Raw genomic sequence first — 25,167 nt, 5'->3', positions numbered from 1 at the left:
TGCTATAATAAGTGCATCAGTGGCTACCTAACGTCAATGAGGTTTGCCTAGAAGGAAAAGGTTGTTTTCCTAAGTTTGAATTTCTTGTTCTTTTGTAAAATCATCAATGTCTAGAAAGTCATCATCTGGACCAAGGGGTTTGGGGGTGGGTGAGTTCCTAATCAGAGTTGATTGGGGTGCAAGAAGAGTGGAGAGATTTTAATATTGACCATTTTTCACTTTATCTTTCGTAAAGATTTCTATTGACACCAGATGTTAATAAAAAATAAATAAATAAATGAAAATAAATACAGATAATCCCCATCTTGTCCAACGGTTGGAATTTAGAATAATCACCGATGTTGAAAAGTTTGTGTAGGAGGAACAATTTTATTTTTTATTTTTAAATTGGAATCATTTCTTCGGCGCTGAAAAACAGCACAACGGGTAAAAGGGTTGTGCTTTCACAAAACCTGACTTGCCTTCCTCTCACTCACGCTCTGAGATCTCAATTTGACCTTTTTTTTCATGTTTGATTAGTTTAAAATATATCTTTAGAGCTTTCCCTCTCCCTCTCTCAAGTCTCAAATCACATACACACTCCCAGAAACTCCTTCTATTTCTCTTTTTCCCTTCTCTGTTTGTTACTCTGTGTAGCATCATTGGCTGCCACCATGAGCTCACAAACTTCAAAGCCTTCAAAACCCTCGAAACCTCCAAACTCTTCGACAACGACAGCATCTTCACCAGCTTCAAGATCCTCTTCTCTCTCTTCCCACCTCGCCATGATTGAACTGAAGCAGAGAATCCTCATCTCCCTCTCCAAACTCTCCGACCGAGATACCTACCAGATCGCAGTCGAAGACCTTGAGAAGATCATTCAGACCCTCTCCCCTGATGGCAATGGCGTCTCGATGCTTCTCAATTGCCTGTACGAAGCTTTTAATGACCATAAACCTGCCGTTAAGAAGGAATCCCTGCGCCTCCTCACCCTTCTCTGCTCTACCCACTCCGATTACACTTCTACCCATCTCACCAAGATCATTGCTCACGTTGTAAGGAGGCTTAAAGATCCAGATTCCAGCGTTCGCGACTCTTGCCGAGATGCCATCGGAGCATTATCGTCCCAGTACCTGCGGGGTGATGCTGAGAATGGGAATTTTGGGTCGGTCGTGTCATTATTCGTGAAGCCTCTGTTTGAGGCAATGGGAGAGCAGAACAAGGTGGTCCAGGCAGGCGCCGCAATGTGCATAGCGAAGATCGTTGAGTCCGCTACGGACCCGCCTGTTGCCGCATTCCAGAAGCTGTGCCCCAGGGTCTCCAAGTACTTCAACAATCAGAACTTCCTTGCCAAGGCTGCCCTTCTGCCTGTTGTATCTAGTCTATCTCAGGTTGGTTCAATCTTCAATTTTGTTTCTGCCGTTATTGTTTTGTTATCAAATTCATTCCGTTTCGCGAAATAAACCGAGCTTGGTCGCTGATCTGATCAATTTAGGGGGCTTTGGATGTCATATGGGTCCTGGATCAAAATATAAGAATAAAATTCTTGATACCCATTTTATCTTCATTTGAGAGGGACCCCTGAGTATGTCAAAACGTAGGACTACTTGCTATACTGAATTTTAAAACTTAATTTGGATATGAACAGTTCCTGTTTTGCTTTGTCCGAGCTGATTTAGGTTTTAATACAAGCCTTACAGGTGTTTGGATGGTAGGGAAATTCTTATTTTATATCTTCACTATTTTTCTTTTCTTTCCTAGTGTGTGCTCGTTGTGTCATAACACTGTTACCTTAGTTGCTGTGTTGTGACTCCCTTTTTCATGTCTGCACTTTGCACATGAGTATCTCATAACTGCATTATTTTTGCCTTTGATTGTAGACCAATTAAGTTGCAATTCTATGTGAAAGGATCAGATCTTGGAACCTCTAATAAAGTAGGGTCTCATTTTGTAATAATATCAGGTATTGTAAATTGCAGGTAGGGGCAATTGCACCACAAAGCTTGCCGGTATTTCTGCAAAGCATCCATGAGTGCCTTGATAGTACAGATTGGGCAACACGCAAGGCTGCGGCTGATACATTGACTACTCTAGCATCTCATTCAAGCCACTTAATTGCAGATGTGACCACTTCCACGATAACTGTCCTCGAAGCTTGCCGCTTTGATAAGGTACTTTACCTATCTGATCTCCTGCATGGGTTGGTGATTTTATTGTGCAAATGAAAGTAATGTTATTAATCTTAATTTCTGATTACAGTATTTTCACTCTTAAGCAAAGTTATTATGATGTTTGGAAACAGAATAATGATATTTGACAGAAAAATCATGCTATTCTGAGGATTCATTCAGCATACCACAACAACAACAACAACTCAGATTTTTCCCAACTGAATGGGGTCGGCTACATGGATCTATCAAAAAAAAGGGAAAAGAAAGAAGAGGCAATGTAACACCGCTGGGCCATCCCACCTAAACACAATCGGCAACATGGATCTTTGCCTCCAAACAGCTCTGTTTGATGTCATACTACTGTCAAGATTTAGCTTCTACATGTCATTCCTTACCAACTCATGAATGGTCATTTTAGTTCTGCCCCTAGCTCTTTTTTGTCCTTCCCAGTGGATCTGATCACTCCTCCATATTGGAGCATCCCAAGGCCTCCTCTGGACATGTCCATACAACCTTAAGCAGCATTCTCCCAGCTTGTCCTAAATCATGGCCACTCCCAATTCAGCTCTAACCCTGTCATTCCTCAGTCTATCTCTCCTAGTTTTGCCACATATCCATCTCAACATCCGCATTTCTGCTACACTCAACTTATCAATATTACGCTTCTTGACTGTCCAACATTCTGCCCTATATAACATAGTCGGTCTTACAATAGCCTTGTAGAATTTTCCTTTAAGCTTGAGAGGAATCCGTTGATCGCACAACACTCCAAAAGCACTTCTCCACTTCATCCAACCTGTTTTAATTTTGTGAGAGACATCATCATCTATCTCGCTATCCTTATTAATAATTGACCATAAATATTTAAAACAGTCGCTTTGTGGAATCTCTCTCCTCAAATTTCACCACTTCAGTATCAATCCCGGAACTACTAAAGTCACACCCCATATACTGTCTTTGTTCTACTTATCTTAAGACCTCTTGGTTCTAAGGTAGATCTTCATAATTCCAACTAATTATTAATCCCTGTCACTGTCTCATCCACTAAAACGATATCATCAGCAAAAAGCTTGATTATGATATTTTTAAAAAGCAAAAAAGACGAGATGGGGAAAAATTCTGCACTGAAACTTCAATTCACTGTTTGATTTTCTTGGGCCAGAAGTTTATATTTTTTCTTTGAACATTGAACAACCCCCCCCCCCCATCCCCAATCGAATAAAAAAAAAATCTAAGTTCAAGTATTTTAGCTCATCTGATTGGATGAATTCTCGACCAGAAAGTCTGCTCGTGACAGTACAAATAGGTTGCCATCTTATGAATTATATGTTATTGAATTCATGTTATGCAGCTCAATGTTGATTTAATTTTTAGTGTTTCCAGTTTTGCTAGTGCTTAATCCCGTTGTCAATTATATCCATTTACTTGATTTTGAACCATCCAATGGGAGAGGCCTAGTTGAGGGGACATCAAAGATAATTTGGAAAATGATTCCATTTGCCTTTACTGGTCTATTTGGAAGGAGAGAAATGAAAATTTTTCTGAAGTGAAAATTTAATCAGTGTCGGGGTGGCCATGAGAACAAAGTTGGTTTCTTATTCGGAGGACAAATACAAATGATGTATGGGATCTTATTCAGAGGACTAATACATATGATTTATGTGACATATGGGATGATTTTGTATCAAGGGTCCTATGTGTTGGGGACTCCATTTTGTTGCATGTCATCCTTATACGTGTTGTTTTTTCTCTGACCATTATTAATACTAATGCTTACCTATTTTTAGAAGAGAAAAAAGGTTCTATTGCATTATGAGGATCTGTTAGTATTTCAGGTGAAACCCGTTAGAGACAGCATAACAGAAGCATTGCAGCAATGGAAGAAGATTGGAGGGAAGGAAGTGGATGGAATTCCAGGTGAACCTATAGCTATGAATCATGATCAGTAGGGAGGAATGCCCAACAAGATTACTTAAATTTATTGCTCTTATTCTCTCTCACTCTCCCCCCCCCCAACCCCCCATGATTGATATTCCAGATGGTAAAAGTTCAGAGTCAACTAAGTTTGCTGGTAAGTCCGATCCGAAAAAGTCAAATCCTGGTCAGACAACAGCAGAGTCTTTGGCAAAGGATACATCTAATGGTTCCTCCCCTAGTTCTGATTCTCTCTCCCAAAACAAGGGCGGTGGTATTTCAGACAAAACAGTTGGGATATTGAAAAAGAAAGCTCCTGCGTTAACTGACAAGGAATTGAACCCTGAATTCTTCCAGAAACTTGAAAGCAGGGGTTCAGGTGATTTGCCTGTGGAAGTGGTGGTCCCTCGCAGATGTCTTAATTCTTCCAATTCCCAAGATGAGGGAGAATTGGGGTTAACAGATAGAGATTCAAATCAAAATGTGGACCGTGAAATAGTTCTTCCGGGATCTGGCAACAAGTACCACAACCTTGATAAAGGAGCTGCTGGTGAGCTCAATAAACTACAAGACCCCGATGGATTTGCCCGGGATAAATGGAATGAACAGAGAGCATTGAGAGGAAAAGACATGAATGCTGTTGGTGCATCTGAACAAAGAACACTGAGGGGAAGAGACTCAAAAACCATAGGGTTTGATGCTGATGAAAGGAATGGAATTAATCAGAGGGACAATTCTAGTGCACGTACATGTTTGACCAAAGTGGATGGTCTTTCTGAAGGATCTCTCATGAATAGCAAAGGAAATTGGTTAGCTATTCAGAGGCAGTTAGTCCAACTGGAGAAGCAGCAAGCCTACCTGATGGACATGTTGCAGGTTTGTTCAATGAATTTGCATTTGAGAAATTGGTTTTTGGATATGTTTTGCTAATGAATATTTTGAAATTGCAGGACTTTATGGGTGGGTCCCATGACAGTATGATAACTTTGGAGAACAGAGTCCGGGGACTTGAGAGAGTTGTTGAGGACATGGCACGAGATTTGGCAATGTCATCAGGTAGAAGAGGTAGTAACTATATGGTGGGATATGAAGGCTCTTCTGGTAGGCTCTTCAGCAAGTATAATGGCCTCCCTGACTACACTAGCACCAAGTTTAGCAGAGGTGGTGATGGGTGGATTCTGTCAGAGAGGTTCCTCCCATCTGATGGTATCGTGGCGAGGGGAAGGGACCCACCTTGTAGATCTGAGGTGTCTGATGCATGGGATTCTTACAACCATGGTGCTTCTAGAAATGAGAATGTGGGCTCAAGAAGAGCTCTAGGTGGTGCTTTAAGTGATGGTAGGTCACCCAAAGCTGAACGTGATGGTGATCAGGTTGACCGGAGAGCTTGGGGTAAGGGGCCTGGACCTATTCGGCTTGGTGAGGGGCCCTCGGCAAGAAGTGTTTGGCAAGCATCAAAGGATGAGGCTACTCTGGAAGCAATTCGGGTTGCTGGAGAAGATGGAACAGCTAAAGCTACAAAAAGATTTGTTGTTCCAGAATTAACTGCTGAAGCTATGGGAGATGATAATGTAGGTCACGATCGGGGGCCCATCTGGGCTTCTTGGAGTAATGCTATGGAAGCCTTTCATGTAGGTGATATTGAGTCAGCATATGCAGAAGTTTTGTCTACAGGGGATGAACTCTTGCTTGTGAAGCTGATGGACAGATCTGGCCCTGTAATGGATCAGCTCTCTAATGAAATTGCAGCTGAGGTTTTGCATGCTCTAGCACAATTTCTACTGGAACAGAACTTGTTCGATGTTGGTTTCTCTTGGATTCAACAGGTTCGAGTTTTTGTACACCCTTACTGCTCCTTTTCATTACTGAATATTCCATTATGCAGGATAGTTTCACTTCTTTTATGTCATTGAAGTTTGAGAATGATCCCTATCCCCGTGAGTGCATTTAGTTCTTTTCGTTGAGAAGTATGGGCTCACTGAATCGTTGAGGATGATCCCTACCCCCGCAATGTGATATTTTACATAAACATAATGTGTGATTTATACTGTGCATATGTGGCATTGGTCCTAGATCGTTGGGTTTATACTCAGTTTTCATAGGGAGTATAAATATAGTTGTCTAGGTGCCAAGGTGAGCTAAGGCGGTGGAAGGGTGCCTAGGTAACAAGATGTCGACCTAGTCATAGCCTAGGTACCCTATGTGTGTATTTTATATATATATATATATATATATATTGTATGTATAATTACATATATTATGTTAGTATTAACATAGAAGCCATATCAATGCAATATGATATAATTATGCTAATAATGACCAAATATGTTCATCAAAAAAAAAAACCAAAGCAAGTGGTAAAAAAAACTCTTGTAATATATACATGGGAAAATGGTTTCTGCGGGGTAGTGTGGAGGCTGCGCCCAGAAACAGGGCCTGGGAAGGCGAAATAACTGCCTCCACCTATGAAAGGCAATAATGCCTGCCCTTTTGATGCTTCTACGTGCAATCCCATTCATGGGCCTCACTCCCGGACAGAGAACTCTTCCCTATGAAAAATTCATTTTATGTTCCTTTGTAAATTAGCATACAGAATAACACCAGAAAATGGGCAATTGAACAATAGTTGAGGTAATCATTTATATACTCAAGAATTTTATATGACGCAATCAAGCAATATCAGATACTTGAACCAATAACAGGGCTTCTACCTGAAAAAAAAAAATAAAAAAGAAAACCAATAATAAGGCTAGAAACAGAATCTAGTTTATATATAATATAAAGGGAGAGAGTTCCCTAAAAGGCAGTGTGGCCCCTGCCCCAATGGGAACATGTGCGGAAGCATCAACAGCGGCTGGATTTCTGCCTCTCGTGGGGGGCACAGTGTCTGGGTGCAGTGGCCATGCTGCCTTTCAGGTTTCTTTTTCCTTAATATAAAATAAGGAAAAAGATAATTGTACACTAAGGCACCTGCCCAAACCACAAGGTGAGCCAAGGCATCCAAGGAGGTTGCTTTTCCTGCACCAAGTAGGGCGTGTTGTGGCCTTGGCCCAGAAAATCTGCATTGAAAAGTTTGGGTGTCAATTGGAGCCAATACCTGATTTTATATCTACCGTGGCATATACCTTTATCGTAAAGATTTCTTTGGATTGAGAGGATATGCCATCAATGATCAACCTCAATAGATCTATAACTAGTCTCTTTTACTTCTGTTAATGTGGTTAGGATTTTTCTTGGGGCTTCACTTTTCTATTAGGATACACTGAGGAAAAGAAGGCAGCAGGTTTTTCTGCACGCTTGTTATGGCTTTTTTCACTTATTAGTACATAATCTTTTGGGAGCATATGTTAGTGGTCAGGCTCCTCCTTTCACCTTTATATGATGTAAAAGACATCACTGAAGCTTTCATGGTTTGGTTATAACACAAAAAAAAACCTTACTTGGGTTTCTTTTTGCATGAATGTTGCAGTTAGCAGATCTGGTGATGGAAAATGGACCCAACATCCTGGGCATTTCAATGGAAGGCAAGAGAGAGATCTTGCTGAGCTTACATGAGGCCTCTTCCACAATGGAACTACCCGAGGACTGGGAAGGTGTCACACCTGACCAGGTGATGTTGCAGTTGGCATCAACTTGGGGAGTTGACTTGCAACAGCTTGATAGATAGTGCTACAATGGTTCCAAGTGTTGGTATTCTTTACTTTTGTAATCTGGGAATGCCCAGATGTAAATCCTGTACATCCCTTTATATTTTGAGCTAAATATGTACTTTGCTGACTTACAGCAAAAAAAAAGTACTTTGTAATCTTTGGGTCTAGTTGGATATGTAAAAGAATGTGTTCTCATTTTGCTTGAATCAAGATGACTGTATTTCAGGCAAGAACAAAAGGGATTTAATTGGCAAGAAAAATATGAGTTCAACAATCACTAATCTGAAATACAAGAAGCGCAAAGGTCTCCCATTCGCAAAGAAATTTAAATATATACAAGGCATCACCCCTTCCCTGTCTTCATCTGCAATTACCCCCGAAATTGAGGTCAATAAAGCAGCAACCAAACTTCCTCAGCAATGCCTTCATTGGTGCGTGCTTCATGATCAAAATTCGAATGTCAAGTCGACCTTGAACAACCAAGATCCCGGCACAACTTAGCCATGTTGGACAAAAACAACAGCATTAGCATTGGAGAACCTTCCTTGTGATGGTGCCAGCCAATTCAATCCTTTTGAGTCCCGAGTGACAAAGAACAATGGTTTTTGAACCAAATCCATAACATACTTCATTTACTTCGCTGCATACCAATTCTTTGCACACTTGGCATCAACAGATAAGTCAACTTTAAGGAAGTTTTTTCCATAGAAGGGCTTGGACATGCATTCAACAACTATGGCCTTGGCAACCTCTGCTGATTCCGTTGGTCCCTCAAGTATCACTTCATCATGAACCTGCTTTTAACAGAAGTCGAAGTTAGTCTTTGTTAAAAGACCAATTTTATTGCTTGTATGGGAGGGATATTTCCAATCTTATTCTGTGCTTGACTCAAAACGAGCCAACTCCTAAAAAATCAGCTCTAGGTGACCTACCATCATTTCCAATCCATTCTGTCTAAGAGTGGACCCTAGATTCCAAACTGACGTGTTTATAAGAGAGATTAAACAAATGCCAACTTAACAATAACTACTTCAGAATTGTCATGGAAATAACCACACACAAGAATTCGTAAACTCAACCTGCAAAAGCAGCTTCCACCCAAGCTCCTTCAATTGTGCATTCCTTGATATTTCTAGCATGGCACACATGGCAACATCAGCAGCACTACCCTATTAAAGTCACCAACATCAATGAGTTCATCTTAAGTCCTTTTGCAAAGAAAAGTGTAACCGTACAACAAATTTGAAAACACATGGAATCTTAAACCCAGTGCAGCCAAGAAATGACACCACTTGATTTACGGTAAGAATAAAGAGCTGCAACAACAACAACAACAACAAACTCAGCCTTCTCCCAACTTAATGGGGTCAACCGGTCGACAACATGAAATGCAAAGTAGGGAAAACAGATGTTTAAAGAAAAGGAGGCTAAGAAATGAGATGAGAAATGAAAAATGAATAATAAATAGCAAAGTAGGGAAAACAGATGTTTAAAGAAAAGGAGGCTAAGAAATGAGATGAGAAATGAAAAATGAATAATAAATAGCTGCACTCTGGTTAAACTATTTTATTCTTTAAACATTTCTTCCTCCACCCACAGTGATGTCAATTGCAATGAATTGAGTGGCCACTGCAGCAATGTCAGCTGCAACATCAAACTCAACTACTATAACAATAAAAGGAAAATCTGATGAGTTGATCACTGGCTAGTGTGTAGATGCTGTCAAGGACAAAACCAAAACCTTGGACATGAAAATGGTAGTTAGGCAAAGAGAACAGGCATGGTGATCAACGACCTCTTCAAAAGCCCCTGTTGTCCCCTTGTGTAAGGTGGTTTGGTTTAGCTCCACATTCCTAGGCATTGTTTCACTGTTTCGAGAGCTATGACCAATTCTCTTTATACACAGGAGTTCCTTCTTCAGAGAAATCTATCAATCCCTAACTGTTGATTCTATTGGAACTCCTTGGAAAATGTTGAGCACTTACTCTTTTCCTATCCATTCTCCAAGTTCGTTTGAAAGGTATCCTTGGAAAGTGTTGGCCACACCCTAGAGCTATCCTTCCCTTTTACAGGGACTGGAAGATGGATCTAGAAAAATTTCACTGGGAAAACAATATGCGACACCCTTGGTAATTGGCCTTTGGTATAGTGATTTATCATGTATGGTGGGAAAACAATAATATAAGGTGGTCTACATCATCACGCACTGTTGAGAAGATTTGGGCTTCCATCACCTGTGATGTCAGGAACAAGCTGCTTCCCATTCACTATTTGTCCTAACATAGAGAGGAATCAGCATCTTTCCTGTTCTTGGAATCTCCCTCTTATTGCACCCCATCCCTATCTGCTTTTGTTGTTTGGGGTTTCTCCCATTGCTTTTCCTTCTTGGCTTTATGTTGTAATTTTGGATTTCCTATTTTATATAAATTTCTATTCACCCAAAAATATGATGCCATTACAGACACTGGTACTGGAAATTTTTTAACTTTCAGTCTCAATTTCATCCAGTGACTTGATCAAACCATTCACATCACAATCATGCAAGCACTGCTAGTTGGTTATAGAAGGAGAAGGCAAAATAACTATAAAAACTGAAAAGACTCCATTTTAGGAGGATTTTGGTACAAAGGAAGCCAACCTGTAAGGCAGGGACAGTAATCCCTAAGGCATGACGCTTATGCCTCAAGGCCTCTCAATATTTGTATTTGGTTCCAGGGTTAATTTTCCCTCCTTCTAATTAATAGTACTTGCATTAAATATTTGAAGGGCCTTTTATTTTACCCCCTGCTATTTCAAGAAAACTGAAAAAGGGATCGAGCCCCAAGTAAAGCCATAAAAAGGCCAGTTCCAAAGACCCCATGGAGAGGAACAGCATGATTGCTGAAAGCCCCATCATTCTAGCCCTCCAAAGACCCCAGACAATAGATCAAGCAATAAGAATCCATAGCCTCTTTCCTTCACTCTGCTACTGTTGAGCAACTCTTAAAAAGAGCAAAAAAGCCAAAATATATATATATATATATATATATATACATGATCTCCTTCCACCACCTGCTTAGCAAATGGACAATCATAAATAATATGGGGGAATTGGTTCTTCACCACCTAGGACAAAAAGGCACAAAATTCAGGGGCACATAACTTCTAGAAGTCAAACAATCAAGCTATCCATAAGTGGCTCATAAAAAGAATTGAACCTTGACGGGATAGTTAGCCCAAATCAGGTCAGCAGGAAAGTCAATGAGGTTCTCTTTTATTTTTAATTTCCAGTAAAAGGCAAATTCAAGTCGGTAAGGTTCTCCTTTTCAGCAAAGCAGCCAATAGGGATTTGACTGAGAACTTCCCACGTCCTCCCCACTTCCAAAATCTTGTATCTGCCACATGTTCAAGGTTACCAGTGTAGATATCAAGTAGCTCCACTAAAGCAGCGTATTGTCTCACTTCCCAATCATTTAGGTTCCAAAGTCCAACATCTATTGTTATTCAGCCAATAAACATAGCCACACTATCTATGTTGTCTCTTCTCACCAAATTTAATGCATAAAGGAAGTCCGACGCAATTTCCCACCTTCATTGTAAATCCCTTCCAAAAATAGCCATGCAATTCATTTTTACTTTCCAAGACATGTGACATAAGAAGGATTTGCCTGCTGCATACACAACTGTTTTGCATGCCATACTTTGCCACAACAAGCGAAGACCAAATATTGGGAATGATCAGTTCATTAAAAGGTACTAGATTAGAAGTTAGAAGTTACAACAATAGAAATCACAAACTCCAATACTAATAGCGGCTGCAGTGGCTGCAAATAAGATGGCAGAAATGATATTGCAAGTTCGTATTACTGAACTCCTAAATGTTAAATGTAGAACCTCAAAAGAACTAAAAGCCTTCCAGAGTGTTTAAAATAATAGGTGAAAATGTTAAATAAATCCATGGAGAAGTGAAAGGGGTGGAAGTAGTTAAAGTTGCAGTACATTGACACCCTATTTTCAATTAATCTTTGATGGCAAAGACAGTGAATAATGATCAACAAGAAATTGCACAGAAGGGAGAAGAGAAGAACCTGCACAGGGGTATTAATAGCTGCTCTCTCAATGTGGCCTCGTTGAAATTTACTAGCATGGGCCATAGCAGGAAAATGGCGAGCCCGTCCTAGCAATGTGTGTACACGCTGCGTGGTCTGTGCTTCGTTTTTGCGCTCTTCTTGCCATTTCAAAACTTCTTGCCTCTCCTTGTACCAGAGATCTACTGTTGCTTTTGCTTCCTTAACTGAAACCTGAGGACAAAGACAGAAACCCTAATTAGCTCCATGAAGTTAGTTTTTTAAATGGGATCACCATTTGTTTAGAAGTAAAGTTCTGCACCTTCCAATCTCGGGCAAGCCCCACAGGAGTTTTCCCATATGCAATGGAAAAGTTGAGCATTTTGGCTTTCCTTCTTTCAGAAGCATAGGCATCCTGAAATAAACATTATTGAATATATAGGAAATATTATCTACAGATTAAGATGCAGCGATCAAAATTATTTTCAGTCGTTTCAGAGCATAAGGAATTTTCAAAAGGTATCCTTCCTGTGACTCATCCCATTCTTCAATAACCAGAGGAAAAAGACAGTTATCGGGTCCACTAACAGGATCCCAGAAAAACCATGCAAGCCAGTATAAAAAATCTGAAACATAGTACTGCTAAATATGTTTATAAATTTTATTTACCAAAAAAATATGTTTCTATTGTAGAAACTGGGTGGGAAAATAAAGATATCATAAGTTCAACTCTCCTAGTTCAGAAATTTCATGTTTCTTACAATACAATGTGAAAGTGCTAGGTCCTCTATTTTACCTTTGTCAATTCCAAATATATTTTCTACTTGTCCCAAAATTATCCTCCTGTTGCCACTGCTCATGAATCAACATATCCAATAAATGACAAGAAGTCCTGAATTTTTACCTTCAACAGGGGAGCTGGGGGTTTCTCTTCACCAGGCTGAGGTTGCCATTCAAGCAAAACTCTTTTTTGTTCTACTGCTTCATGAATATGTGGATACATATTCATTGCTGTCCTTGAATGAAAATCACCACCAGCTCTGAAGGCTTCCAACATGCTCTTACAGTTTGCAAGATGTGCCAGAATCCTAAGTTCCAGCTGTAATGTTAAACAATGTAGATCATCAAACCAAATCAGAGAAAAAAATTGGAAAGTAGATAAGTAGATAAGAGTTGCAGACCTGTCCATAATCGGCAACAATTAGAGAGTTTCCAGGAGCAGCTATGAATGCCTGGCGAATTTTGTACCGGTCCTTCTCTAAAGCAGGCTGATTCTGATTTTCAGAAGGTGACAACATAACATTAATAGCCTTTTCAACATATGGAAGACAGGGAACAAAGCAAGTTCTCTTAATGTAAGTTGGGCATCAGGAGTATCAATTATCAAGTCGCCAATCACAAAGATACCTGGCAAAGCACGAAATATACTTTAAATACACCCTGCAAAGATGAGAGACCACAGAATAGGAAATATATTTAATCAGCAAGGTAGTCTTGCCAAAAGAATTTCTGTGATTCACCTCCCAATCAGAAAAAAGAAAATGGTAAAGAACCACAAAACCCTAACCCCCTATTCACTGAATCCTCTCCATTGAAGAGCCAATGAGCGACACAAGTTTGCAAGGTGAAAGATAAGGCATCCACATTTCCCCAAAGAAATGAGTCCAAATCTCATAGGTGTTAAGAACTGTAACTAGAGGTGCGCAATGGTCAATGTATCATGCATACAAAAAATGTACACATTGGGCTTACAATACTTCCTAGAAATAAGGGTGACTTACTCAGAAACATATACAAATAACAATTTGTATTTTTTCTTTTTTCTTTTTTTTTTTTTCTTTTTTTTTTTTTTTTTTTAAAGAAACCTATATATTGTTACAGTAGATATCAACTATCTCAGAGAGGATGGGAGGACTCCAAAGGAAGCAGGCTGCAAAAGACTACTCTCCTGCATGCCCAACTAAGAACAGAGGAAAAAGCTTGTGAAAACTTTAGAACAGTTTGATTTGGACTAACCTCGGCATAGTAACATAATTTCATCACATCATTTCATAGTGCAAGCCATAAAAATTAAAGTAACCAGCCTCATAGTACAATATTGATTTAATATATCTAACAGACTAGCGCACTTAGCAAATCCAAACTCAAGTCATCCATGCAATTAATAAATAATCATCTAAGGATTTCAAAGTTTGATCACATTTTAGAGCTCTATAATAGAACAAATAAGTCAAAAGCACAAATGAACTTATCAATTAGAGCACATCAGCCACCAGGGAATAGCACAAACCTGCAAATTTGGTCTCCTGGCGGATAGACGACCAGTCTCAGTGTTTATGTTTAAGGAACAATGGATACGGTCATCCTTGCCTGATATGTGAGTTCCCTGTGGCAACAAGAAAAACAAACGATCTTGAAATCGCCTCCTAAATTTTACATTCAGAAGTTCTCAACTGAAAATGAATAATAGAACATAAGATAGTAGTGAAATAGACTGAATCTTTACATAAAAAATAAAATAAATAAAATAGGAATAGCACAAAAACATCTGGTGTTAGATTGCACAAAGAAAATTTGACAAGTACATAGAACTATTATTATTATTTAGGGTAATTTACAACGCCACCCCCTGGAGAATGCCAATATTAGAGGGACACCCCCTCTCTTTCACCAAATTGGACTTAGACCCCCTACCGTCAGTCAACGTTACATAATATACCAAGAATGCTGACATCAGCAGTTAATATTTTTTCTAAAGTCCATTTTGCCCTTCAAAATAATGGAGTACCAAAATTGCCCTTAATGGTTCTATTCCCAAGTCAGCCTCAATGAGTTGAGAAGAAGAACGGGTAGGCTTGCAGATCGGCGACTGCGAACACTCTTTCGACGACGGCGACGACGGCAACTACGGCAGCGAACCCCCTCCAGCGACTACGGCAGAAAAATGTCTAATTTATTAGTTTTTACTCATAAGGGCAAAAACGTCATTTCAAAGCATCATATAACGTTGACTGACGGTAGGGGGTCTGAGTCTAATTTGGTGAAAGAGAGGGGGTGTCCCCCTAATATTGGCATTCTCCAAGGGGTGGCGTTGTAAATTACCCTATTATTTATTGTTTCTGTTGTTGTTGTCGTGGGGAATGATTTTCCTTGTCTGGTATATAAGAAACTATTCCGTGTGTTGACAGTATATCAGCCACGTGGCAGTTTGTGTGGTCCTCAAACTTGGTGGAAACCTTGACCTCTTCATCTTTTTACTTAGGTATCAAGTTTCAGACCAATTTGATTCACCGTTGTATCTAGAATAAAGGTTTGCAAATTGGTTTAAAAGCCAATTTTTCCACAAAAAAAAGTTAGCCATATGATGGAGTACACTGCTAAATTGACATGTGGCCTATCCAGAGAATACCCCCCCATCTATCCCATTGTCATAATGACCATATCAGATTCCGATTGTCATCGTCATCGTGTTATAAAAAGGCTGTCATTTCTTATCTAGCGGTATTTTCTAAATCCATGTGGGTGGCTTATATGTCCACCTAACTATTGGATAAATGGATAGCAATTCTCAAGCTATGTTTGGTAACCAAGAAAAGAAAAGAAAATAGTACAAAAGACATAACAAGATAAAAGATAAAGATTAGACAATGATTTTATGTGTCTATCTCTCTCCTCAAAATTTTTAAAATTTTTTCTTTTCTTTTCTTTTCTTTTCTTTTCTCTTCTTGGCTTCCAAACATAACCTCAATGATAAGGTCCACCATCTGGAAGATTTTCCGATATAACTTCCAGCCACAAAATAAATGGAGAGCTGGTGTGGCAATTCTAATTGTTGGATAGATAGAAGACCATGTGAATTGGGAATCTACCAATTTCTAAAATCCATCTCAATCATATGACCCACAATGCATTAAACTTTTTCCTATTTATGATGTTTTTAGCCAGAGGCCCATTTAACCCAAGGGGGTAGAGCAGTTGATGATCAACGAACTTAGTACGAGTCATAAACTCAAACGTCCTAATTTCGACTCCCACTAGGCACACCTTGGGCCACTCACACGGAGGTGTTTAGTGCTCTTCACTGCTTTCAATGAAAGTTGAATGATTCTCATTCAACCCCGGTATGACCAGGTCCATGCGGTTGTGGGGTTAGTATGGTCCCGCGGGAATAGTCAGGCCAAAGGCCTGGATACCTGTCATTAGCCAAAAAAAAAAAGGCCAGAGGCCCATTTACCAGATGATGACATGTACTACAACGCAACTCAACTAACCTTTTCGTAAGTGAATGGAGCAACTGCACAGATCCTATCTTGCCATTCAACGTTTAAAGCCATGTTTGTTGTCAACCCAAAACAAAGCCATTCATATTTAAATGGTGACATGGACTACAGTTCATCAAAATTTGAGTACCAACTACCAACTAAGTTATTTTGTGGCAGCTATTAAATATTATTTAGAATAGATAAGGAAGCCATTCTACATCTCCAGCCAAGGAAAATCACTCCAACATGGTCATTGGCATGATTTATTTACGCTGCCTTACTTTCTATTTCTCTCAAAACATTTTACTTCCTAATAGAAAATGCAAGGAGGAAAAAGAGAAACACCTAGGCCATACTATCTTTGGTTTTTCATTTACATGCTTGGTTAAAAAAACATCTTTTTGGTTTCTTTCATCATTAATTTAGCAGTAGAAAATACGAATCTCAGCTAAGATTTGTTTCCCCTTTCTTAGTCATGATACAATAGAATACAACCTCAATTATTACTCAAGAGAGACACAGAGAATAGCCTTCAATTCCAAAACTATAACTATATTTTGGGTCTCATCCTTGACCTGTTTAACTAGGTTTGGTCACCATAGTGTTCAAACAAGTCATGAGTTTGAACACAACGGCAACAAAGAACAGTATGAGTGTTTCCTCAATCATGTTAGGAAATCAAAATCATAGACGGATATCAAATTTCAAGGAAGAACAGGCATCTGTATTTTTTTTATAAAATAAACCAAGATTCGATGCAAGTATAACAAGAATAAAGAAACTACCTGCAAAGGGAGAATGAAGTTGGATATCAAAGAGTCAATAGAGCAAACTTCACACAAAGCAGCAATGGCCTGGCAAGCCTCCTTTCCCTCCTTGCCCTCTCCAAATGCAGCATAAGCCGTTCCATAAATAGAGGTTTCTATGTTCTCTTCACTAATAGAGGTAGCTTGCTTTTCCTCATCTTCATTGACCATCTGTTCTGGAGTAAATTCATCATTTCCATCTGACAGAGGTTCATATGCATCATCAATCAAATCATATTCAGCAGAGACCTTTCCAGCGAGGACCTTCAGAGCATCTCCACTAACTGAGGGCCAACCAGTAGCTGTATATATCTCAGTTTGTATTTCAACACCAAGGTTATGCAGTGTAATATTACGATATTTTTTTGCTACCTTCTTCCCCTCTTCAATCACATTATCAACATTAAGTATTTTAAAAGTCCTTGACATTGGAAGACTCTCACTAGGGTCCTTTCTGCAAAAGGCACAGATGAGCACAGCTGAGATATATACATAAATTTGTGTAAAGAAATTTAACTTAAGCACTAACAGTGGCATGTGGCATAAGAAGAAAGTTAAGGGAAGACAATGTTACAAATACTAACATGCCAGTTAGAACAGGAGGCCTTTTAGTCATTTTTTTCTCAACAATATCACATTAAAACAAAAACTTAAGTACATTTGGTACATTCAGATGCAAAGTTGAAAGATCAAGGGTTTCAATACTGTACTTTCCAGAATAAGACTTCTACCCTTGCTTGAGGGATTCAAAGTGATGGACCTCACTGGAAGCTCACTGGCTCCCATAACATTTTTGATAAAATAGCTAAGTTGGAAACTTTCAATAGAGAAAATAGAATACTCCAAGGCATCCTGATGTAGATCAATTCTTGGGCTTGAAATATAGCCGAAAGAGTAACAAGGGGTCTGGCCCATAAGTCAATGGATGGGCATATCCATGGGCCTTCGTGCCAATTAGCTTAGGCTGAGCTAGCCCAATCGGGTTTTGTGTTTACTATCTATTTTCTGAATTTTTATGCCCTAATCTTGATCTGCAATAGGGGTTATCGGCTGCTGCCTATTGTGCTATTTAGCTGGGGGGTTGTTTCTTATATGTGTTGGGTATCATGGGGAGTTAAAAGGACTTGTAAAACCTAGTGTTGTCTACTGTTTGGTTCATATTAATATACAGTTATAAGGTCTGAAATCAGTACCTATTTGGAGGTACTTTGTGATCCTATCTGCGGTTAGGTTAGTTGTGACCTAGCTTTACATTACATCCATACCTAGATTTGGGCTTAATCAGGTAATAAATGAAATTATTATTACTGTATTTCTCTTTTTAGAATCTTGCATCTATGTTTCAGTAATTCCAATTTCCAATTCATATGTCCATGCATACATACATAGCTATGTGTGTAAGTATCCCCAAAATAGATGTGACACGTGTAATAAAATTATCCCCATCACTGAATGCTTCAGAATGTGCCCCTAGAATGATGGTTCCTTTTGGTTCTAGCACCCCATCAAACACCTCCTCAAGTGTAAAATCCTCAGAAGTCCCAATCATGGATTACAATCTCCATTACATGTTTCAATTCATTAAAAGTCAAAAATAGAAATCAAGTCAGAGACAAAGCTAAAATCTCAAGTTCATTGCAACTCTGCTTGAGTCAACAAATTCTTTTCTATTGAAAATTAAATAAATTATAGTTTAGAATTCAAAAAACCATGTATGTTATAAGCAATAACAGGGACTATATACCGTTGAATACTGTCTTCCATGTGTCATGTATCCACCCTTTTTGAAAATATTATTCACAGTTAATTACCATCTATCAACCTTAAGTACGAGGGGTCAACATAATTTGACAAATGTGCATGGGTTAGGGAGCGATACCAACATTTAGAAACTCCAGGGTCAAATTAAGCAAATGGAAGATTACAACAGTTGAGAGAAGAACCCAATTAACAGTTTAGAGAAGTTACATATGATTAAAGGTTGCAATCAAGCTATCAACCAATTGTTATTTTGGCTAAACCATGAAGAAACAGCAGAGGTGGCAACCATCAGATGAAGGCCAACCGCTACCTCCACCAGCATGTCTTCCAAGTTCAATTATAGAAGTAATTATCATCCCAAATACTAAGACTAAAAATCCCCTATCAAAATGAAGTCACAATGAGATGGCATCTACCTGTTAGTTATGCCACCAAAAAAGAGCTGCCGTAGCTGTGCATCACTTCCAACATTCATGTAGATAGTATCAGGACAATACCTAGAAGCCCACTTTCGGAATCTATCTGTAGCAAGTTCTTTTTCTACAGTGGCCAACTTCTCCATCTCTGCGAGGTATGCCCGATCAACCAGCATTCCTTCAGTCTCCATTTGGACCAAAAGCTCACCAAATGGACGCCAATACTTCTCATAAAAGTCATACCTTGATCCTTCATAAACCCCATCAAGAATCCATTCTTCAGTAATTAGCTTTCTTTGCAAGCTCTCAAAAAGCTTTAGTGTGCTTATTGAATCTAAAGCAGAGTAGCAAATCCAATGTACCCTTTCTTTCCTTTGAAGCTCCTCAACAGGAGGAATAGTGATTAGCTTGCCTTCAGATCCATCTTTCTTTATCTTTTTCTTGCCGAAGATTGTCTTCATTGATATCTTACCTATCAGTTCTCCCTCACTGCATTTTTTAGCACTGGACATTATCTTTGGGTCCCTTGTGAGCGCTTCGAGTGAATAGCCACCTGACGTTCGTCTTGAAGAATCCCACAGCCTTGCCATATGCATTGTATCAGCATAGAAGCCTGAAATCTTAAGCCCGTAATTCTCTAAAACATGACTATCAAAACTATAGTTGTGCCAAACCTACAAAAAAGTAACAACATACTTCATCCATTGAAGGCTTGTAACTAACAAGTTAGGGCCATAAAAAATGGCAACAATGTTATGAACAACTCTAAAATATGAAATGAGTAAGAAAAAAGAAAAACCCGGAGCATGATTAGGTTATCCAATCTTTGAGAGTAACTTAAAAATACACCCCAAGAAATCCTAAAGTTCAATGCAACTAGCTCAAACTAACCATCACATAAATGGACTTCTTTTTTTCTTGATCAAGGTTTTTCTCCTTAAGAGCAAATCATACTGTTTTATTCATCCCCTCCCAGATTATTTGGTCCAATAGATTTCCCAAATGGGGTACATTCGTTGACGAATCTGACCAGCATAGTTGTCAAGGTGGGGCATCTAGGCGCCCCTTGCTGGACGATGCCTTGCATTTCCTAGGCACCTTCTTGGTGTCACCTAGGCGTCCAGGCCCCCTCCAACGCCTTGGGTTGCCTAGTCGCCTTGATAACCATGCAGACCTGTGTAGGAAGCATCCAACAGCACTATGCTCATAATAATATGGAACAAGCAAGTATCTTTAACTCCAACGCGGTGATGTTAAAATCTAAGATTATTAATAAATATCCCAGTGCCTCAGATCAAGTGAACCCCATGATAGATATTACCTTTCTAATGGAAGGGTCCTCGAAGAATGGAGCAAATTCCCTCAAAATATCCCTACCACCACCATCAAGAACATCTACCCAGATACAGGACTTTCCATTTCCTAAGTCAGAAGTTGGTCCAGAATAAATACTGAAACATATGACTTCTCCATGATCAACAGGAGTTTCCTTCTTTACATCAATCTTAGCCACCTGTAAATATCAATCAATAGGCAAAGGAAGTAAATTTATCAATATGATCCATTAGAAGAAGTGTGTTAGTGCTCTATGGCAGAAAAGTAAATAAAAATCAAACTACATAACAAGGACAGAAATAGGTGTCAATAGATATATTTATGTTTTCTAATAAATAAACATTTGTTTAAAAAAATATGTATTTGTGTTTCTTTTTATTTTGTAGCATCTCTCGGATGTAGCAGCCATGTTACAAAGTTAGAGAATGTTGAATTATGTGCCCCTGTTACATAGAGTTCAGATATTTAAATCAACTGTATCTAACACATGTAGCTAAGATGAGTACACTTAATACAAGATACATGCCTCTGTATCGCATGCATAAATGAGACCCTTGTACTGTGTTGTAAGCTTTCTCACAATATCCCTTGCAAGTGAAATATTGTCAACCACGAGAACTTTATCATAGATGTGTTCAAGCCTCTGTCGATGCTCCAGTGGATGAATACCATTTTCTTCATTGAGATTTATTGGTACAACATAAGTTTCAACTGGTTCATCATTGACAACAGAAGGTTTTCCATTGGGTGGACCCCTTTCAGTTGCTTCACTGGATCTAGCTCCAGTTGAAGGTCTCTCTTTACTATACTCTAAGAGTTTGTGTGAAAGTGAACCATTCAATTCACCACTGCTTTGCATTACTGATGAACCAACTTGCCCTGAGCAATCAAAAGTTGGGTAGTCCAAATTCTTTGTCCGAATGTTGTTATGGCCTAGTTCATTTGAAGCTTTTGGGTTTGAATTGAAGTCCTTACCAATCAAATGTTGCCTCAAGGTTGCCTTGCCTATATCCTTAATCAAACCTGTTTCTGGCGAAGGAGCTTGTTTGTTATATGAGATAGACCCTTGGTTGAATGAGCCACGGAAATCCCCTCTTACAGGAAGATCATTTACTCCTGAACTATATAAAAGACCTCCTGGAAATTTTAGTTTATCATCAGCAATTCCATTATTTTCCTCCTCATGCTCATCCTTCCCACCTTTCACACTACTTTGGCTTTTGGGATTTCAAGATTCACCTTGTGGTTCTCAATATCTTGACAAGTTCTCAACCTATTTGCTTTCACTCTTTCTGTTTCCATGACCCATGGACTCATATGGCTGTGTTCATTGGTGCGCAGAAACACAGTGTCAAGAGTATTGCAGCTGCTCAGGCTAGGAGCTTTACTTAATCCCACTGGAGAAAACCACTGAGGTGATGGATGGCAACTTTTTTGTTCATCAAATAAATTTACAGCACCTTTTTTTGCGAATGTCCCCGTAGAAAAATTTAAACCTCGTTTAAATTGAAGAGAACTACTAAAAATAGCACTATTGCATTGAGGGCCATTAGCATGCTGCAGATGGTGTAGTTCCCGCCAGCCAGCCAAAACACTGAAATTATGGAGGAGCAAATAGGTTAGACTGTAAACAGAAGAAAAGGGGGATAAATGCAAAATTTGAAGAGCACGGGGATTTAAATATAGCTCATAAGCTCTAAATAATCAATTAAACTGAATATATTTCATGGCATAGAGTGTCGTATTCTTTTTCCCCCCTGAAATTTCACTCCGGTTGCCTCATTAGTCCCTTTTGATTAATCTCTATATACTTTCAAGTCAGAAAACAGCCTCTTTGCAAAGCGGGGGTAAGGCTGCAAACAATACAACCCACCCCAAATCCCGCAGTGGTGGGAGCCTCATGCACTAGGTATTCCCTTTTTTTTCTGTCATCAGCTAGCTTAGAACAAATTTTTCAGGCCCCCACTTAGCTGCATCAATTCCCTTTATTTCTAGCACTTGAGAGGAAGTTAAGAGATAGAGGAGAATAAACTGCGGGTTGCAATGTTGCGGGCACAAGACAGATTAGAAGCCATGTATCCCCATTCCCCACCCCCAAAAGAAGAAAAGTAAGAAGAATATTAAATAATCATGAGTGCAAATGAAATTTCTAGAATCATGCACAAGTTTTAACAAGTAAGTTACTAAGCACTCAATTGTTATAATAGATTAATCTCATGGATTGAAATACAGTGCTCATAATAATGAGTTTAGAACAATCCACCGGGGCCAGCTTCACCAAATTGGCCAAGAGATTAAAATGCTACCTTGTATAACCAATATACCAATTTTAAGGTACTCTGCACAGCCTGGAGAGACTAATACAGACAGAAGACACTCAAAACGTCATTTCAAAATGGTCCATTTATTTCCAGGAGCTAATACACTTCACCAGTTCAATTATTTTTTTACTAAAATGACAGCTATCCAACCTCTACAGGTTATCAACTAACATCCAGCCATTAAACTTTAGTCTAGGTAAACTTCAAATCCTATATCTTAAGCTGTAAATTCCAAACTTTCCACTAACTTGCGTCAAGTTTTCAAACTCCTCCACCTTTCGTCTCAAATAAACACCATATCACACTCAAATTATGCCCACCACCTGCTCTCCAAATCCCTGTTCGCCCCTTTTCCCTACTTACAATGACATATTATGTTTACACACTCCAACCACAAGAAACCCAAAAAATGAAAATGAAAGTGACGCCAAAAAAAAAAGGAAGGAACCAAAATAGATTTTGTTGGGGGGATTCGCCCGAACCTGTGGAAGACTTTATTGGAATTCGAAAAGCCTTTAAGGAAAGCAGTCACCGAGGTTGAGCGGCGCCGGTAAGACGAAGAGAACCAGATAGAAGGTGGGCAACTGGGCCTGACAGGACCACTCTGAGTGTAAAACCCCATTGCAATAACCTCTGCAACTCCACCCAGCTAAATACTACTGCTACCACAGGAAGCCGTCCTGATCAGTGGTCGCAGTTCCGCGAAAAAATGTTGTTCGAGGGGATTATTCCTTCTCCCAGACCTTTCTCCTGTTCGGAAACAGAGCAGGAGAAGAACCGGAAAAGGATTATAGCATGAACAGGTGGGAAATGGGAATAGAAAGAGTTATTCTTGTTAAACTTGCAAGTTTTGAGAAGCTCAGAAAGCGGAGTAGGCTAAGAAGCCTAAAACCCTTCTCTGTAACAGTAAAACCCCTAACGGCCAATTTTATGGCAGCCAAACTACTTATCTTCGCATTTTTTTCGTTACTTTCCTCCCTCCATTTAGTTCATTTCTATTATTTTATTCGGGAGAGACCTGTGGAAGGGATTACCCCATCCCCCCAACGAAGGCTCTCCGAGCCCATGGTGTATACTGCGCCTTCTCACATGAATCAATGGGTAAGCCATAAGCCCGATAAAGGAACTTGTCCGTCTAGCGTTCCTCATGCTTAGACACCGCGCACAGAAATGCTCAGTGGGGAGACAGCGAGTGGCACTGAGCATCCGATGGCTGTAGTGTATGCTAAGGCCATCTCAACTGTTGGATAGTCACTGCCACTCAGCTAAGTGTGAAAAGACTCAATCGCACATAAATCCTGTCTCTCTAACATTCGCTCTCATGTCCAAGTCCAACTGCTCCATGCACACCCAGTTATATCTAGGCATGGGAAATGCTAGACAAAAAAGGTTTTTTCTCTTTAATTATTATATGGGGAAAAGAACACTACTTGGTCGTATGGCCCCAACACCAATGCAGAGGCGAATGACGGAATGCAAATGGGCATCAATAAAAAGTGGATTTTTTAATTTTCAAAAGATTAGAGTATCATTTCGTTGTCCTCTGTGTCTGAGCGTAGAGGCGTACGATTAGGGAGTGGTCATTTCCCCTATATATTATTTTTTGGGCAAGTAATATCTGCTTAGTCATGTGGCCCTCGTACCAATGCGGTTGCCAATGAGAGCATGTGCAAGGACATTAACACAAATGAATTTTTTATTCACAAGGGGTGGGGCGATAATTTTATATATTCATGTGTTTGGACACAGGAGCCATGCAATTAGGATTTTTTTTTTTCATATTAATTTTTTAGAATGTGAGAATAATGATTGAAAAAAAATCAAGACAATAAACATTTAGAATTATTAGAGTAACCTTGCTTGCTAAGAACCCTTTCCTAAAAAAAATTTTCTGGAGATTGATGAACATGAGTCGAAGGGTCATTATTCTCCCCCCCCCACCCTTTTTTTTTTCTTTCTTTTTTTCAAGTTAGATGAAAAACAATCATGAGTTGAAAACAATTATTCCATTTATATTGTATATTGCTACAAACCACATAGTCCTTAATTTGTCGATGAAGCAAATAATTTTTTGTTATTTTAGTTTGTTAACTATATGGGATAGCTAACCCTAAGGGGTAGCCGAGTTGACAAAGGATTTTCGTCTCAGGAAACGTGTGGTTTTGAGTTCGATTTATCTTACCTTATTGAGGTCACTCATATGGGGGTGTTTACTGCTCTTCATTGCTTTTGCATACCCATTCTTAGGATGGGAGCCTATATGGGATAGGGTAGATTATAAGTTAGAGAAATAATGTATACGCATTTTTTCTACATAACAGATTGGGACTAGATGTGTTAATCATTCGGTACTAATTTTAATGGTTTGGTTTGATTCGACTCATGATGTAATGGTCAAAACCTAAATCGAACTAATTCTTAATTGATTTCAAAGTGATTAATGATTACAAAAGTTTCCATTTTAGTTTGAATTAATTTTACATTTTTCTTTTACTTGCCAACAAAC

At 39.2% G+C, this 25,167-nt stretch overlaps 2 protein-coding genes across 2 annotated transcripts; one reads left to right on the top strand and one right to left on the bottom strand.

Annotated features, from left to right (window-relative positions):
• Positions 1 to 411: 411 nt before the first annotated feature.
• On the top strand, positions 412 to 7,920 carry LOC122091863 (microtubule-associated protein TORTIFOLIA1-like). The gene is made up of 6 exons (XM_042662056.1): positions 412 to 1,370; positions 1,959 to 2,150; positions 3,986 to 4,067; positions 4,189 to 4,940; positions 5,015 to 5,890; positions 7,534 to 7,920. Exons 1-6 carry the CDS (start codon positions 654 to 656, stop codon positions 7,729 to 7,731), a joined length of 2,817 nt encoding a protein of 938 aa, XP_042517990.1. The 5' UTR covers positions 412 to 653; the 3' UTR covers positions 7,732 to 7,920.
• A 14-nt stretch (positions 7,921 to 7,934) lies between these two features.
• Positions 7,935 to 23,684, bottom strand: LOC122091864 (DNA polymerase I A, chloroplastic/mitochondrial-like). The gene is made up of 12 exons (XM_042662057.1): positions 23,144 to 23,684; positions 20,867 to 21,934; positions 20,327 to 20,518; positions 19,006 to 19,679; positions 16,808 to 17,282; positions 14,051 to 14,146; positions 12,942 to 13,034; positions 12,665 to 12,859; positions 12,083 to 12,175; positions 11,782 to 11,994; positions 8,794 to 8,883; positions 7,935 to 8,508 (listed from the first exon to the last, which is right to left on the bottom strand). The coding sequence occupies exons 2-12, from the start codon at positions 21,197 to 21,199 to the stop codon at positions 8,347 to 8,349; spliced, it is 2,616 nt and encodes an 871-aa protein (XP_042517991.1). The 5' UTR covers positions 21,200 to 21,934; positions 23,144 to 23,684; the 3' UTR covers positions 7,935 to 8,346.
• Between the last annotated feature and the right edge of the window lie 1,483 nt (positions 23,685 to 25,167).

The sequence above is a fragment of the Macadamia integrifolia genome, chromosome 10 (assembly GCF_013358625.1).
Source record: "Macadamia integrifolia cultivar HAES 741 chromosome 10, SCU_Mint_v3, whole genome shotgun sequence".
NCBI lineage: Eukaryota > Viridiplantae > Streptophyta > Magnoliopsida > Proteales > Proteaceae > Macadamia > Macadamia integrifolia.
This window is presented reverse-complemented; position numbering and strand designations above follow the sequence as displayed.